Source organism: Charadrius vociferus, unplaced genomic scaffold (genome assembly GCF_000708025.1).
Source record: "Charadrius vociferus isolate BGI_N301 unplaced genomic scaffold, ASM70802v2 scaffold871, whole genome shotgun sequence".
In the NCBI taxonomy this organism is placed as follows: domain Eukaryota; kingdom Metazoa; phylum Chordata; class Aves; order Charadriiformes; family Charadriidae; genus Charadrius; species Charadrius vociferus.
The window spans coordinates 408,072-425,767 of NW_009646866.1; the positions used below are offsets into that span (position 1 = coordinate 408,072).

At 44.4% G+C, this 17,696-nt stretch overlaps 1 protein-coding gene across 5 annotated transcripts in view; it reads right to left on the reverse strand.

Moving 5' to 3' along the window:
- Positions 1-10,893: 10,893 nt before the first annotated feature.
- Positions 10,894-17,696, reverse strand: part of CNOT4 (CCR4-NOT transcription complex, subunit 4) — a 44,848-nt gene continuing 38,045 nt past the window's right edge. For 3 of the 5 annotated variants that reach the window (XM_009894393.1, XM_009894391.1, XM_009894392.1), the window contains 2 exons: positions 11,971-12,183; positions 10,894-11,203 (listed from right to left, as the gene is read on the reverse strand). In XM_009894393.1, the coding sequence (XP_009892695.1) occupies positions 10,902-11,203; positions 11,971-12,183 (515 nt within the window). In that variant the 3' untranslated portion in view covers positions 10,894-10,901. The remainder of the gene's footprint in view (positions 11,204-11,970; positions 12,184-17,696) is intronic. The other 2 variants (XM_009894395.1, XM_009894394.1) reach the window with 1 other exon arrangement.

The following is a 17,696-nucleotide window of genomic DNA, read 5'->3' on the forward strand; positions in this document are numbered from 1 at the left end:
GGGATGCTGGAGCTGAAGGAGAGTCGCTGCTGCCACCTGCTGAGATGCGCAGCCACGTGGGTTGCACCCACTCGGGACACAGCGTCTTGTGACCCCCCCCAAAGGTTTCACGCACCCTGAGACCACCCGCGTAAAAAAAAACCCAAACCAAAACAAAAAAAAACCCGTTAAACTGCTGCTCCATACCAAAGGTACACGTTTGGCCCCGATGGGGAAGAGGGGGCTTCACGAGGGGTCCCAGTGGCAGGGATGCTGCTGGTGATGGCAGAGAGGCCTCCTGCGAGGAAACCTGCCACAGACGCAACGCTGTTAGCTTGCTGATTAACAACAATCCTTCCTGTAACGGAGGAAGAAGGGAACAGGCAACGCACGGAGGATGGTCAACGGGAATAACCCTTTTCTTAGGCAAACTTCAGTGCAACTGCACCTGCAAAACCCAGCAGGGGTAAAGGAGGAGCATCCTCCTCTAGGAAGGGCTGGAAGAGCGCCACAGCGCTGGTCAAGCAGAGGTGCCACCAGCCAGCACCAGAGCAGCATCTCCACAGCAGCGCTTCCCTGTTTCCCCAGCATACGGTCCAGTAGGAACTCTGGTTTTCACTAGCGATGGTATCCCAGACAAGAGATTGCAGCAACAGGGACCACGCAGGAGCCTACCTAGGATGCAGCTTTAACCAAGAGCCTAATTCCTTATTACAAGTCCATAAGGAGGGAAAAAAATCCTGCAGGAGATAACAGCTCAGTCTCTCATCAGGCACCAGCGGTACCTCTTCCCCATGACCCGCTCTCCCCCGGGCTGGCTGGTGCCTGGCTGGTCCAGCCTCACCAAGAACCCCTTTTCTTGCAGGGCCGAAACAGCTTCTCTGCTTTCCTCTGGAAGCAAAGGGAGGGTGTCAAAACCGTCGGGTGACAACTTTGGGTTAGGATACAAACACATCGAATCTTTCTGGGGGGGTGGGGACCGTGTGTGTGTGTGTGTAAACGACAACAGCCAGCCCATAAAGTGCACAGCCAGCATCTGCATGGGCATCATCTCTCCACCTTGCAGGCAGCAGCATGGGAGGAAAGTCAGAGGAGGACGAAAACGCAACCCCTCCGGCCCAGAGCGGGGGAGGAACGCTTTTGGGAGACTGAAACACTACCACCGACGGGATTACCACCTCTCAGCCCTCTCCAGCTCCGTGTTCCCAGGGGCATTCGCAGGTTGCAATAACCCGGCTTTCCAAAGGTACAGCTCAGCCCCTGTCCGGGCACTGCCCCCACAACTCCTCACACAGGGGCAAGAGCCCCTCATAGACCACTTGAAGGCAGGAGCAGCTAGATTTGGGCCTTTGATCCCCTGTCTCACCCTCTTACACGCTCCCCACCTACCCCCTACCAGCGGTGAAACCCTCGCGCCCGCTCTTTTTCAAAGGCGAGTTGAGCCGGAGGACCACCCGGGTGGGCTGCGGGCTCTCATCCAGGCTGCAGCCCCCTCTTACGTTCCGCCTTCTCCCTCTTGCCTTTACCAGGAGCTCCGAAAATCTGCCAAAGCTGTCCCTGCAGAGCTGGCACCCCGACGCGCAGGTCTTGCCCCAGCTGGTGTTACAGCCCGGCACACCACCCCTCGCCCCCCTGCCCAGACGGATCCCCCACAACATACTGGTGCCTACCATGCCCTGCCATGCTGACCCCCCTCGGGACCTGCTCCCCCTCTACTACAGAAGCTATGAGGAACATAAGCTCTTCAACAAGTTCAGGAGGCCGGTTTGAAAATTAAAACTGCCATTCAACTCCCCCTCCCCCCCACCTCCTACTTTTTTTTTTTTTTTTTTTTTCTTTTAACACCATCAATTCCTTGAAACTCTGCGGAGCTCAGGAAAGAATTTCACAAGAGCCAATTATTGCACCTGGGTTTTCAAATGGAGGAAAATTGACACTGCATGTCAAAAGGCTTTTTGATAGAATGCTTTCATTTCCCCTCCCATGTCCAGAAGTGCACATTTCAAACAGGAGTTCCTGGGTTACAAACTTCTTAATTGATCGTTTTGGTGAGATGCATAAAGCCAAGTCTGAGCAGCTCCAGCTTAAACTACAGGCTGAGCATGTGCAGACTTTGAGGATTCAAACACAAGGGTCTGATTTTCTGTTTAGGGCTCTTTTAAAGGCTGAAAGTGAAGACAGCCAGTTACCAGGAACAAGGAATCTATGTCATTAGATAACTGGAAGCATTTACAATTCATTGCACTTGAATGTCGGCTGAGATTTACAGGGTTTTTTTTGTTGTTGTTATTCAGAACTCACCATATCCTCCCATTTCTACTAAGACAATCTTGGACTTGCAATATGAAGTGACAAGTGTGCAAAGATAGCCAGTCAAGAGGAAAACAAGAATTTATCTCTAATACAAAGGACCTAGAACATCTGGGGAAAAAAAAAAACAACCAAAAAACACACAACCAAACCCAAACCCATCAAACTTGGTGTTTTTCATCCTTTCTCTCCTGCATTAGAAATTCACATCAGGTGTCTCAGGACCTACAGAGGCACCCGAAGAGCTAGCCTAAGTGCCATCATTTGCATTCAGAAAGCAATGACACCCGTGTTTCTGTCCAGGGTTGCCTGGGTGGAAATACAGGGGTGCATTCCAGGCAGCGCACGCAGAGCCTGGCCAGCAGCTTCAGGCAGGACACCTCAGTCCCCCGTCGTGTCCCCCCCTCCCCCCAGTTGGTGCCGCAGGACAGACCTGTGCACATGTAGCACGTCAGACGCGGTCTGGGCACACAGGGCTTGATGAGTAACGTGGCATCATGCGTGCACAGAGATGCTGCACGTCTCTCGGGAGGTGTTACAGCCCTAGTCGGAAGAGGTGCTGGCAGCCCCGAGAGCTGCTGCACGCACGGGGCAAAGGGATAGGAACGAGCAGCCGGGACGTGAACCCCCGGCATCACCCGCCAGCCAGCGCTCAAGGATGCAAACTGAGATGCTCAAACAATCCTGCAACAAAGGCGTGGAGTTTTAGTCCGCTGACTTCACGTCCATCGACATTCGCATCACATTTCACGGGAAGAAGCCTTAAAAGATGCAAGGTAGCACGTTTTTGTGATAAAGGCAAGACCTGCTGGGGGATGTCTGGGAACCACTGCCGCTTCTCCCTGGAAAGAGGGTTAGGGACACTGTTTTTTCTATTTCTAATAATAATAAAGGAATCTCTCCCCATTCTACCTCCTATGTCTTCTTTTCACATCACCAAGCTATGGAAAGGCTGGTTTGGGGGCTGGCTTTTTATGCAGGAGGGAGCAGGTGGTAAAGCTTTTACAGATCCCTTGTGAAAGGTGACAACACCCACCGTGGCCATTTACCAGCAACCGCACCACAAGAAGGAAAAACCCTTTCATTCTCCTAAGACAGCTGAAACTCGAAGAAAGAACAGGAAAAACAGGACCTTCTCTGCGTTTCCCTTTGGCTCACATCCTAACCTGACATTTTTCTGCTCCTTCTTTTTCCAGCCGAGTCCAAGACATAGGGAAGGGAATGAGCCTGCTTCGAGGGAAGCTGTTCCTCAGTCCCATCCCTCCCAGACGGTCGCAAGACTGCCCGGAGCACCTGAGGAAAAGGCGTTTATCGTCCAGACGTGCCAGCTGTGAATTCGGACACAGCAGTACGGGTGTTTTAGGCTCTCGCAAGCACATCTGTGCCATACTCACGGACATACTCCGGTTTTATGGCCGGGGGTTCAGCCCAGGGTCTGCCCTGGGAACAGCACTGCCCAATTCATGCACGAAGGAGTTGTCTAGTTAGGAGACAAAACCAGGAAAAAAACCCAGAAGGGAAACTGAAGGGGATGAGAGTAAGACTTTTTCATATCCATTTCCTTCTCTGTTCCTCTGCCTTGTCAAGTTTTAAGGAAAAAATAAAACCTCACTACAATGTCCCCTCTCTCCAAGGGGATTTCTTGTTCAAAAACACATTTGGGACACAGTTTGCTGTTCCCTGGATCCAAGCAAGGCTTTAAAACCAGAAGTGGCTTTTTTTTTTTTTTTGCTACGTAAGATTCGAGATTGACACCTGCTTTCATTGCAAACTGAAGTGACGCACATTTTGGATATAAAAATATTTTGCCAAACATGTCCAGAGAGGTGCTGAATTTGAAGTGTCATAACAAAAAAGTTAGCGTTTTCAATAAAAAACTGACAGAGCAGTTTTTCACACAGAGAAAAACGTAAACTTGACGCAAGCATTTTATACAACTGGTATTTAAAAAGTAATTTATATGACAAAATTGAAAAGTCTCCTTGGGGGAACGTTTTCCTGACTTTTTTTGCGTGTGCAAAGTTAAGCCTTCTACCACAAAAAACTTGATCCCAAAACCTTGGCAGTCTTAGCCAATTCCTCCAGCAGGGAGGAGCACAGCCAGGTCTTCCTCAAAACTCATCTCGAGCTGGCAGAAGACTCGAACCAACAGAAGTAAGATAGGCGAAGGGCAGAAAGCCCAACTCTACCGTGAGTTTCCTCACCGACCCCTTTGTCTTTGCCTTGGTTCCTTCTCGCCTTGGACCAGCACAGCAAAGAGCTGTATTAAGGTTGTGAAGAGCCACACTCAGCTTCTCCCCGGGAAGGCACCGAGGCAACAAGAAGCACCATTTGCATTTATCTGCCACAAGAGGAAGGAGAAGGAAGGTAACCATGTAGAAGCTTGAAGTAATTTGTAAATGGGAAGGAACAAACCTCACAAGCCTCTAATTCCCACACATTCTCACCACATCACTCAGCGGTTCCTGCTGGACTACCATCTAGCCAACCCTTCTTCAACAGAGCAGCACATGAGGTGCTGTCTTCTCCAGTTCCCCCCCCACAGACCAGAGAAACCCCAGCTTTCTCCATGCTAGGGAACGAGACTTCCAGCTGTTGAAGACCCTGGCCTCTCCACAACTGAAGCTCCGAGAGGTTTAGTTGGAATGTTTTATGCAACAGCAAACGCAATGTCCAGTTATGTAATATATTGCATATCACATTCCTATTTATTTTTTATTTAAATTATACGCATGCAATATCCAATAGAAAGATGGGCCCTGGAACTGGAGGAAATCATCTGAAGATGGATGGAGATAGCTGCAAGGTCAGCCAATTTGTGCCAGGTGAACCTCACAAGCAGTGAATTTCTGCTCAGGGGCTGAACAAAGACAGAAATCACCCTCAGTTGTGGGGTTTTTTTGTTTGTTTGGGTTTTTTTTAAATCCACAACAAAAAAAACCAAACCAGGATTTTAAACTGAAGACTTCATGTTGGAAACCTCAGCCTGCATGCTTATCTAGAAAGAGCTAAACAAGTTTTGGTCACAACTTTAGATTCTTCAGTGAAGCTCCATGTACCAGCTTCCCAGGACCGTCAGCACCCACAGAGGAGATTTCAGACCCTCTCTGAAGATCTGGGAAAGGTTAATGCTGGGACCTGTAATGTTCAAATGCTAAAGCCATGAAACTCCATGAAGATACTCTTTGAGATCATGAAAAGAACGACCACTGTGTGCCAGTACAAGCTTTCTAGACTCTTTGCTGCGCTGGTAGGAAGAGGAGAGAGCTGAGCACATCCCACCCTCTCTCCAGGCATCTCTGAAACGGAGAAGGATTTGTCAAATTTTTACGTCTGAAGACTGGAAGGAGAAAATGGTACTCTAGCAAGATTCCACAGGACAAAGCAACAGTAACTGTGCGATGACTGTTTCCCACTGAAAGACCCCACCTCATCTGTGTTCCAGGAGATGTGCTCCTTGTGAACACCACGTCAGGCAGATCACACTCCCATCGGCTTTAGATTAACTAAGACTTTTCTATACTGTTTTCCTCCACAGCGACACCATCTCTAAACGACTTACCACACTGAGTACCACTGCATCGGCACTACCCTAAACCAGTGCTTTTCATCAGCGAAGTCAGTAACAGATCTGTTGCTGCCCAGAACCACTCAACTCACCTCAAACCTCCACCCTGCAGCAGCTCAGACCCCTGCGTCCCTGCAAGTGGCTCTACCTCCCTGTACTTGTATGGCAAGAACTTCATTTGACCATTTTCATCTCAGGAGCCTTCAGTTTGCCACAAAAACATAACAACAGTGAGCCTAGGGCTGAGGCAAACCCCAGAAAGAAGGGAAGATGAAGATCTTGCTCATATGCAGTGCTCTCACATTTAGATCAGAGCATACTGAGGCTACAACATTTCTTGCACTAGATCCCAAAGCTATGACAATATTTCACCTTTTTCCTCTTTGGAAGCTTTGTTTACAGCAAAATCCATAAACAGACGAGGACCCGAGAGCTGTTTCGCTTCAGTGGAATGTCTCAAAGTAGGGAAAAAGAGATGCTGGGATTTGGGAGGAGCACAAGTTCTTACAGTTACATCCATGTTCAACCCCAACACCTGATAATCCATCAGCGAAGTAGACAGCGCTCGTATAGCTAGCCGTATAGAAACACACTGCTGGAAGATGTATGGCAACTACTAGTCTTAATAGACACACATTCACAACAAATGGCACTTCACATTATTTGCTTTGTGTACGCGCGCCAAAAATTCACATCACTAGCAGCTGGTCAGTGGGACTGGAGGAGAGTTCACTCCCCTCAAGAAGTACCTACAACTCCTTCAAGTAGGGCTGGTGTCAACTCCAGTTCCTTAACCCTTTAGCTACGGTGCCACCTCTCAATGTTTCTTGACACATCTCAGTTCTGAGCAGTAAATTTTTAATCCAGCACACAACTTCCCCTGGAGGGAATTAGTCCCAGGCAACACAGTAACCTGCCACGAAGTGGATTACATATGCTGGAGACCAACACCAAATCTAAGCTCCTTTCAACTTAAGGCAACGGCCACGCATCCTGAGGAGAGGGATGAACAAGAAGCACGTAGGTAACTGTTCTACGATCTTTTTCAAGTGTATTTTTCTAAGCTCTCTTGCAAGGGTGAGGGAGGAAATTGGTGCATGCTCCCCCCAGAGGAAGAAAGGTGTTCAAGTCAAAGAAGTCTCCACAGCAGCATGGCCATCTCTATAGAGCTGTAAAAAACCAACCAACCAAAAAAACTCACCAACCACACAAAACCAAACTCACCACCACCAATAAAGCCACCCCACACAACAAAACCCAAACACTGCGTTTTCCCTAAAATTCAACATATTGAATCACTATGATAAAATGAGCATCTCGGATAAAAACTTTCTGGAGGCCAGAGTCCACAATGGAGAGGATGGAAAACAAAAATTATGAGTTCAGGAACTAGAATACAAACTGCTTAACTCCATGATTAAAAACTGTCATGGAAGTTGGCAGTGACATTTTAAGTATAGATAAAGTAGCCCTGTCGAGACGTTGGATTTCTAAAGCCACATACCTGCTCACACTTGACTTGCAAGTAGGAAATGGAAGTTCTAAAAGGAAAAAGAAGTCATACAATGGCTCTTCGCCTTACGTACAAGGCAACATCATACTCCTTGCTGTAACTCCAAGGAAACATCGCCTTCTTAGATATTCAAATAAAAAGAAGGGTCAGGAACCCTTACCATCATCAGTCCAGCACCACTGACCCCCAAATTACTACATTTGAATTGCAAATTTTTTGAGAAACGCAACAGAAATTATCGTACCAACATGATCATGGCTAATCACTCCCTCCCTTCCCTCAACACACCTTCATATCTGTTATGGAGGAGGAGCCCGGTCCATCCTCTCTCCGATTTCATCTCTGCCAGGCACCATCTACCAAACGCATTGCCAGTCCTGGGTCACCAGCCTTTTCTTCAAGCACTGCTCTTGGCTTACCACCAAGGAAGAGCTGCACGTGTCCACACAATATATAAAACAATAGACCCTGCACTGAGATGATCACATGGACAAAGCAGACACACTGATCCTCTCTTTCCAGTAAAGTCTCCTGTACAGAATTTCTTGCCACAGGAATGGTCCATCACCATCAAAAACCTCGGGAGAAACCAACAGTGCTCCACCCGGTTGAACCCAGTGAAACACCAGGTTGCTTCCAGACTGGGGGGATGCAGGAATCGGCATCAGACGGTAGATAAAAGTAGGCTAAAAGAGGCAGAAGCTGCACCCCCACATATCAACCTGAACACCGATATATTTTAATGTTATAACACCAATGTTACCCAACAAGAAGTCTTTACTGGGGTGGGGAGAGGGCAGGGGTGGCACCATAAAGAGAAAAATCATTCTAGTTGCAAACCTTTTCCTTAAGGCTAAGAGTTTGTCAGTCGGCCAACCACAGAAGCTATTGTATAGCAGCAGGGAATAAGCACTGTCCTGAGCAGCTGAAGCCCGTTTTCTAGTGGTAACGGACCACAGACACAGGTTTCCCCCTGCCCAGCACATCCCAAACTGCCACGAAGAGACAAATCGACCCAAGAACTGAAAAAGGCAGCAGCTTCAGGAATTGCTGTGGTACGTAGGAAGCAGTCACAGCTGCTTTATGGGAGGCTGGCTTATTTTCGAGGTCAGGAAAGGCACCCTTCTAGAACAGAAAGGCTATAGATGGAAGATGCCTGTCTAACAACTAGAGAAGAAAAAAAAAAAAAACACAACCCAGGAAAAAAACCCAACCAAACAAAAAGCCCATTGCATCTTCACCAGCACCTCCAGCAGACTGTTTCCACTGGGTTGCTTCCCAGTGTCAGCAGCCTGTGATGCCACAGGAGAGGGTGCTACCAGTCCACAGTCACAGCGCTTCTCCCTCCACCCCCAGCTGTGACAGCGGGGGACTGTGCAGGGGCTGACCAGGTGAAGAAAACACTTTGTTTTGTTTTTTTTTCCTGAGGGGTGTTGGCATCAAAGGGTGCGCGCATTCTCCCAAGTAATGAGGGAACATGACTAATTTGCAGCAGTCATGCCTGTCCCAAAACAGTACCTGCAGTTCCTTCACATGGACAGTAAACGCAGCACTCAACAGCAACAGACAACAGAAGAGCAAAAGCAGACCATCACCAACAATTGATGTTTTAGAAGTCAGAGTATTTAGTCATGTTATGCAGATTCAACACCTGGTTCCCCTGTCCAGCAATCGATTCAGGACTCACTTCCATTCCCCGCACAGCAAAGGGCCAGTCTCCCCCCTTTAGGTGCTGACAATTCAGCAGTGCGAATTCCCTTCCTTGCCCCTGCCAGGGGAACACATTTTAGGAGGGCAGCCAGCCTGACCTATAGAGCTCACACCAGGCGAGAAACCCTTCTGCACAGGCATTTCTGGCATTTCAGGCTCTCAGCCATCTTTCATGAGCCACACCAATCCAGCACCCCAGTCACAAGCTTGCTGGTTTCAAATACCAAAACTCATTTCTGGCTGGAAGTGTAAGAGCTTGTTGGAAGCCTCCTGTATGTTAAGAGCTCTTCATCCCCTGTTGCACAGTGACATTATTTTACACCTTTAAGTGAGGATGCTGATGGAAACAGAGTTCTCTGCTACACCTCCAGACACATTATTGCATGCTATCTGTCCCAAGTGACATGGCATTTAATTCAGAAAGTATAAACAAGTTTTTCATGCTTCAGATTTGAAAGGATACCACCACCAAAGGTTAGAGACAGACAGCCTCCAGCTACTGCCATGAGTAAAGACAACAATCCCTTTAAACGTTTAAAGAGTGTATGCTTCTTCCACCCTTCAGTGCAGAAGTCACCATGCAAAGCAGTATTTCCATGAAAAAGTAGCTCCAGTTGAGATGGACAGAAGAAAAAAAAATAAATCATGTAATGACATATGGTTTTACCAGATGCAGTAATTCAAAATCCAAGTTTAAAAAATGAAAAGCAAACATGAAGTCATCATCAAGTTTTCTGTTTTATTTAAGATTTTAGTTTTAATTCTGAAGAAAGAGGTACATTTCCTTGGTTTTAGTTTTAGCGTCAGGTTATAACCATGTTTATTTGTTTCTTTTTTCCTGTCTTTTCAATACTGCACAAACGTCCAGAAACTACAGGGTTAAGTAAAAGCTGCAGGCAGAGGAGGTCAGAGGTTGCTCCTGATGGTGATCAAGTGGCCCCAATGCAGTGCTATCCCAGAGTGCCCTAATCAGGTGAATCTTTGTTTTTTTTTAAAAAAAAAAGAAAGAGAGACTGACAGAGGAGACAGAAAGACTGAAGTAAATATCACTCGTGTTTCAGCTGCTTATAATTATATTATGTATACGCTAGGTATTAAATCTGTGAATACTTGTAAAACATTAACGTTTACTTTAAATCTAAAGCCAAAATTAAAGAAAAATCTTATTCTCCCCTCTTTAAACCACTCTTTAGCAACATGCCAGTTACTCATAGCTATAAGTGTTTTGTCTTTCAACACACTTCATGTCAAACTCTTACTGACTGACACAATAAAATCCCCTTCAAAAAAAAAAAAAACATAGCAATTTCCCTGTGTAGTGCCACACTGAATGCAAAATAAATGCTAGGCCACTGCTTGCCCCACATGTTCAGTAACTTCATTTAAATTAAATACCTTTTTCATGTTTCTGCATTTGATTCTGCATTGCATTTTTTCCCCTGCTGCAGATTGACACTTTTCCACTAGGCAGAAATACTCGTGTGCAAAAGACATAAGACAGTAATATTCTCCTTAAGCATTGAGGCTGCATTTTGATTTCTCTCTCTCTCTTTTTTTTTTTTCCTTAGAACAGTTAGAAAATATTTCAAACAGTGTATTTCAAACACCGGCTCAGCAGAAACTTAACAAAAAGATACGGTCATGACCCTGTGATGGCATTGCATTTGGGGGGGAGGTTTGATCAGGAACTGGATTCTTCAGAAAGAAAGATATGACAGGGAACAGTAGGTGGGCATGGGGAGGAGTCAGGGTGGGACACTTCCTGCATTTCTAACGTTTTGGGTTTTCTTTTTCTTTTTCTTTTTTCTTTTTCCTCCTTTCCTAATGACGATCCAGCGCTGAGCTCTGTAGTAGATCTGTGGGGGTTTTACTGGGGGGTCTGAAGGCTGTCTGAAAGCCTGGGGGTGGGGAATGGAAGCTGGTGGGGTTTGAAGGAGGAGAGTAGGGATTCCAACTGGCTCTGTGCAGAGGGATCTGTGTGCCGAAGGGGTTACTGTGGTGCGTCTGTGATGGTGCTGCACTGGGGCCGTCCACCTCTGTGAGGGCCTGAAGAGATTTTAGCCAATGTGGAGGATTGTCATCTTGAAGGGCGTCTAAACTGTTTCCTGTGGAGGCTGGGATACCTATGAAGAGAAGAAAACAAACAGGGATACAGGCAAGTCAGAGCAGAAGCAATAAGCTAAGCATGAAGGAGGTCAATTTAACCTAACAAAAAGCAACAGTGAGAAAACATGATTAGTTTGTACAGAGAATGCATTTTACATTATTATATATAATTAGCCTGCCCACAAAACACTTATCGTTAAATCCAGATAAGAGAAAGTTCCCCCTCAGAGCACTTCTTCATAAGACACATTTTTCTATCAAACATCCTGTGCAAGGACTGCATCCCTGTTGACGTGACCTTACCACACCAGACTACCAGTACACTGCATGCTTCACCTCCTACTCTGCCTACTTGAATCATGCTTCAGCCTCTCTAACAGGGAAACACAACCAGACAGCCTTATAAAAGAGAGCTTTATAAACAAGTGGAGTACGTCCCTTTTTAAATAACAAAGTCCAGTCAATGCCTTCAGTGCCTCAGGACCAGCGGCGCACATACCGGACATGCCATCCAGCAGAAGGGACACCTACGTTGACCCTATAGATAAGCGCTGATCCTCCTGACTGCCTGCAAAAGTCCCGGGCATGCATTGCAAAGGCCTAAGTGACACTTTGTTATACCTAGTGGTTCCACAAAAATTCCTGGACCCTTGAGTTTTGTGGATGGAAGCTGGAAGAGACCACCGCATACTGACTTTTTCTTTTTTTCCAGATGTAAATCAGTTTGTGCCAAATACCCATTTGATGGTTTGCCAGCGGAGCTGAAGGAGTGAGAAACGGTTACCTGTGATGATTGCGGGGTCCATCCAGCTGCCAGGGCTGTCCCAATTCAGGCTGTCGGTGGTGGCAGTGTTGGACGTTGGTACACTGTGGTTGGCGTTGGAGGGGGAAGAAGCATTGGGCAGTCCACCAAAGTTGATGTTAATGTTCGGTAGAAGTGCCCTTAGCCCGTCCTGCCATTCCTTCATATTTAAACTCTCTACAGAACTGCTGTTGTCTGGGAGATTTACCAACAAAAAAAAATGAAAGATAAAAAAATAAAAAGCTGAAGTTAGAAACAGATGTCCTTCTTTGGTGGGGTATGGGATTTTGTTTTTAATTTTTAAACTAAGCATTTAATACTTTCCCTGGCCAAAAACTAGGGTCAATGTTTATGTGATTGATGAATTACTCAGATGGACTGGCAGGTTTTAAACCAAGTGTAAGGGAGTGGGAGAAAGATTTAACTCCTCCCCCAATTCATATTTCCCCATATTTTTTTTTTTTCCGTTCAGAGACTCAAATAAGCAAGGGCACAGTGTTTCTCCCTGTATCGCTAATAGGGGAAAAACCTACCAGATCCTTTATGAGAAGACCTTTGTTGCAAGCTAGATAACCCAATTCGGCTGCTTTATTAATGGACAGCAGGCTCGAAAGGGCTGTTTTCTTTGAAGTATATTAAAATGAAGAAAGGCTAGGTAGGGCTTTGCAATAGAAACCGAACATGAGAAACCAGGGAGCTGGAGGAATATCACAAAAGGTAGGGTTCTTTTTTTGTTATAGCTCGTTCATTCACAGCCCTACAGATGTTCTTCCGAAGGAAGTGGTAATTAGCTTCTCATGAAGTTGGAGGGAGTGCAATTTCCTCTTGCAGTTGAAGAACAGTAGCGAAAATTCTTTCAGAATAATTCCCGACACAGCAACATCCTCAAAACTTTGGTTAGAAGCAAACTAGCTGGACACCAAAGCAGTCAAGTCTCAACTATTTGCCTAAGTGTTTCAGGGTACGTATTGAAAAAGGTCAACGGGATAACATGGCTATTAGCACTACAGCAAATGATCCCTGAACACAGATGTTAAACCCTTCTACCTAGAACAGACTATAAGGTTCTGTGATCCATCTCCTGCTTTAGGTATCTGAAAGCTAAACAAACCAGACACGAGCACCCTAGTATTTATCAGCCAATACACAAAGTCATACTTAATTAACTCGTGGTCAAATGTATTTGAAAAGAAAGTGTGGGTAGTACATGGGCAGTACACTCTTTTTGAAAAAAACCTAGAACACAACTTTTTTTTTTTTTTAAACCATCTCTTCCTGTCCTAATTGAAGAAAGGACCTTGATGTCAATCAGAAGCATTACAGTGAGATATTTGCCTAATACTGCTACCTCATCAACATCAAAAGGGATTTAAGTCTTCATGGAAAATTAGAGGATATCACTAGCTTGCAACTCTGTATGTTGGAGAGTTAAGAAAGCAGTCTCACTTGCTATCAAAACCTGCCTTGGCAATTTTTCTAAAGCTGAATGCTCAGAAAGAACTGATGTTTCAAACAATTACCTTTTTGTAACTGGGTGGGGAGGGGGAAGCAAGTTCTTGAAATCCTGTGCTTTCATGCAGAAGTTTCCTTCTCCAAGCCAGAGGGTTTTTTAGAATAAACTTTATATAAGATTCTGCTTCTGTACAGTTTAACAGCAAGCAGCTTCAATCACAAATCACAGCAAGTCATACCTCAGTCCATGTCACCAACTGAACTTCAAAACAAATTACTATGCATAGCTGCTATATATCCACTTTGCCTATGAGGACTGTTGGAGCAATACATTCATGTCTACCCCTATGCATGCCTAATGCAGCTGTTCTAGCACACGCATCCACCTGCGTGCATAAACGTTCCCACATAGCTGACACCTAGGATGTCCATGGCCAGACTGATGCTGCACATGGAGCCTGAACAGGGCTAACAGCACAGGTGAGAAGAGTGTGCTACAAAAATCATCTTCTGTGCCTGTGCAAGTTTGCAGAATACATTTGACCACAGACTCCGGAAGGTTTATGATCAACTGCTGTTATCCCCACTCACTGGCTGAGGCTGGGGAATCACTCTTCCTCAGAGGTTACAGCGTGAGGTACCTCTATGGGGAAGACAGACAACTCCTAGGCATTCCCATAAGCAAAGACAAGACAGGTCAAAAATCAGGTAGCGAAAGTAAATGCAAAAGCCTGCTCGTTACTACGTGCATCATGTTACATCTAAAGATTAAAATTTTCAATGCTACAGAAGACAAAAAAATAGCAGTAACAGAACTGCAGCTCTGCCTCAAGCAAGTAACTTAAGATCAGCTTTTTAGTAACACCTTAGCACACAGAAGTAATCAAGCCTCCGAACATCAGTGTGACCGTATCCCCACACTGTGTGTAGCAACGTGCTCTGTGGGGCCTGGTGCACAAGTCCCTGTGGGTGGAAAAAAAAAGTAGGCTTATCGGAGATTTGTTCTGGTTTGCATTGAGCCACAGTGCATACAAGCGGCTTTCACTTCTACTTTAATTTCTCCTACTGTAAATCAAATCTGCTTTCAGTTCCCTCCAGAGATCCCACTTTTTTCTTTGCAATACTAATGCACACAAACAGTTTTAAAGAGTTTGGTGCAATACACTTTTCATCCAAACCTATGAAAAACTTCTTTTAAAAAAATGAACCAAAAACCTAGTTAACATGATCCTGGGGTTAAAAAAATAAATTTTAAAAAAGTAATAATCAGAAATATCCCCGATAGATATTTCCTTACAACCCTTTTATACATCCATAAACCTATTCAGGACAAGTTCTAAATTCATTTTTTGGAACAAAAGTAGACAGCTCACCATCACAGAAATAACTGTGCAACAGATTCTGCATGGGACATCACTAGTTTCCGCTTTATTTTTTCACCACTACTTCCAGCAGCTTGTGCAAAGAAATGCAGCTGTTTACTCACTTCTGCTACAAGGCAAAAAGCACACACAAGATGCTTACTAGGACCACGCATGAGCAAACATACTCATAGCAATACCTGTAGGCTGGGGATCTGCAAGCTCATTATGATCTTAATCATGGACATTACTAACCCCCAATATGCCGTCAAATCTCATGTGCAAGAAAATAAACACGTGCAGTAAACTGTACACCTGCAACATGCCATTGAGGAAGTCCAATGAAGACAAAGCCACAAAGATGTCATATTTAAAAGGACTGGGATGGGAAAATAAATAAAGTAGGGCATTAGGCCATCTTGGGCTGAGAAAAAAAAATATTTTTGTCATGTTAGTCTCTATTTAAAAAAAGACATAATACAGCATACATAAGAATACAGAAAGATAGCAAGCAGTTGAGATACAAGATTTGCATGGAACAGAAAAGGCTGGCTCTGTTTGGTGAGGAGACATTAATTCTGTGAGGCAGGCATAGTGCACCATTGCTGTGTACCCTCTCTAAAACAGAATAAAAGAAAATAAGCAGAAATTGAGGAAGGCTGTCCTTTATCTCAACTGTCCATACAAAATCCACTTGGAATCACAGAAGCCAAGCAATGAAAGTCCTAAAAGGATTCAGTATCTATAAAAAAAATATATTATTTGCTAGTAATAGGGAAGTATATTTATTAAAATCTTGTGCTCCTGGGTACAAAAGTGACAAAACAGAGAATTCCAGAAGATTTATTGTCTTTCCCAGACAGCTGGGTTTGCGGCGCAAGCTATGACAAAAACACTGCCTTTTGACACCAAAGAAAAAGCAAGCACCACATTCATTACTCAGATATCTGTTACAAGATATTTCCAGCTTGGCTAATAAATGCACAAATTACAAAAATAACCCCAAACGTGACCAAAGTTTCACAGCTTTGTCAGACTCCCAGCCTCTAAGGAAAAAGGCTATAATTAAATTATTCTTGTAATATAGGAGATGGTAAGGGATTAAAATGCATTAAGGTCTTGAAGTAGACGGGATCAATAGAGAATGCAATGCTCTATAACACTCCCTGCACTGCCCTCCAAGGCCTCAGTTACTGGCTATGATAAATAAAACACCCACTTAGAAAAACTCCTGCTGCAACCCAAGTACGTGAGCGATCACCAGGCATCGTACAGCAATACCCAAACTAAACCATTAAATCAGCATATTGTCGCTGGAGTCTGACAAGTTTTAAACAAGAGCCTAAGTGAAAATGCAAGTCCACCCCAAAGGCAGAAGTTACTTCTATCACTCGAAGAAAATAAGTATCTTCAGAAGTAACTACGACTCGTCCCTCAGCTAGTTTGTCCTTTTTGTTAATTAAGTTTATGCTTCACCATGAAGCTAGTATTGTAGTTAAAAGAGAAGAGGTTAGCTCTCAGTTAATACAGATCTATTAAAAAAGGCATTTGCCTATTATCTTACCCTACTTCTAAACTTAATTGATTGGAGGGCGTAATTTTTTGACTCGCTAGCAGACTTCTTAGTTGGACATCATAACCTAGGGGTGTAGGAATCAATACACAGTTTCCCTCTTTCAAGGAGTGCAAATACTGTCTCCTTCCATAGCATCATCCTCATTTAAGGCAGTACGTCCACAGACAGCGGAAAAACAGAAGAAAACAACTTAAAACTCAGTTGACTGCAATGAAAAGATTTTACACACCAAGATAAACTGAAGATTCTTCCCCTCGTGCCCAGGCTTTGCCTCCGAGAGGACAGAATAACCTGGTGAAGCACCACTTTTCACACGAAAAATAGGCTCAAATACACATCCTGAAGTCCAGTCTTCCCTTGATGTGCACTTCATAATCCTATCTGATATAGCAGAAACGCATGTCTACAGAGGTGAACAGATCCCACAGTTCTAGCACTGAACTTTTTCATGTGTCTGAGGTAGTATGCCAACATGAAATAAAAGCACTTGTACGTAAAATTTTCAAAGTCAACCACTGTCTTCAAGTAAGCAAAGGGAAGAAAAAAAAGCTTCATCACAAACTTAACCTGTCCATCCAATTTAAATAAAAAATACTTAAAGTTAGGTTAAAATAGAATATGACTGAAAAGCCTGAACATTCATCTGTATAAAACCTGATCATTTAATGAATTTCTAAATAAAGTCAGTGCCCCGTCATGACATCCTACCAGCCAGTCTGGTAGTGTTACATCAATATCCTCTCCCTGCAATGCCTTAACATTATTCCTTCAGATCAAGCAAAGCAGTGCGTATTTGGGAGAGAGACGGCAAAGAGGATGACGGCCAAGCCAGCAACACTTCTGTTGTACATAATCAATACTTTAGAATGCATTTGTACAAGCGTCAGCTGCATTAACTCGGGCTGTTCTGTAACTTCATACATTCTCACAAAAACCACAACAGTGTAGACCCAAAAGTACTTCAGATTTCGCTGCAGACCATTTGTGATATTGACACACTTTATCTTTTCTATTGAGGGTAATGGGATAGCATGTCTTATGGTTTACTTGGCGGGAAACAAGTCCACTAAAAGGAGCGTTCTACAGACTAGACTATTTCAAATTATTGCCTCAAATCTGATATAGGTCTATGGTCAAATCCATATCAAAATTCACACAGTACATTCTTAAATAAATATGACTAATAGCAAAGATCACAAGACCAGCGAGTGTAAAGCAAGAGTATTTCTTTGCTCTGCCAAAATTATATTGCAAGCTGTTACACAATTAGTACGAAATCAGGCTCTTATAAAACCATTAAATATGTTTATGCCAAGAGT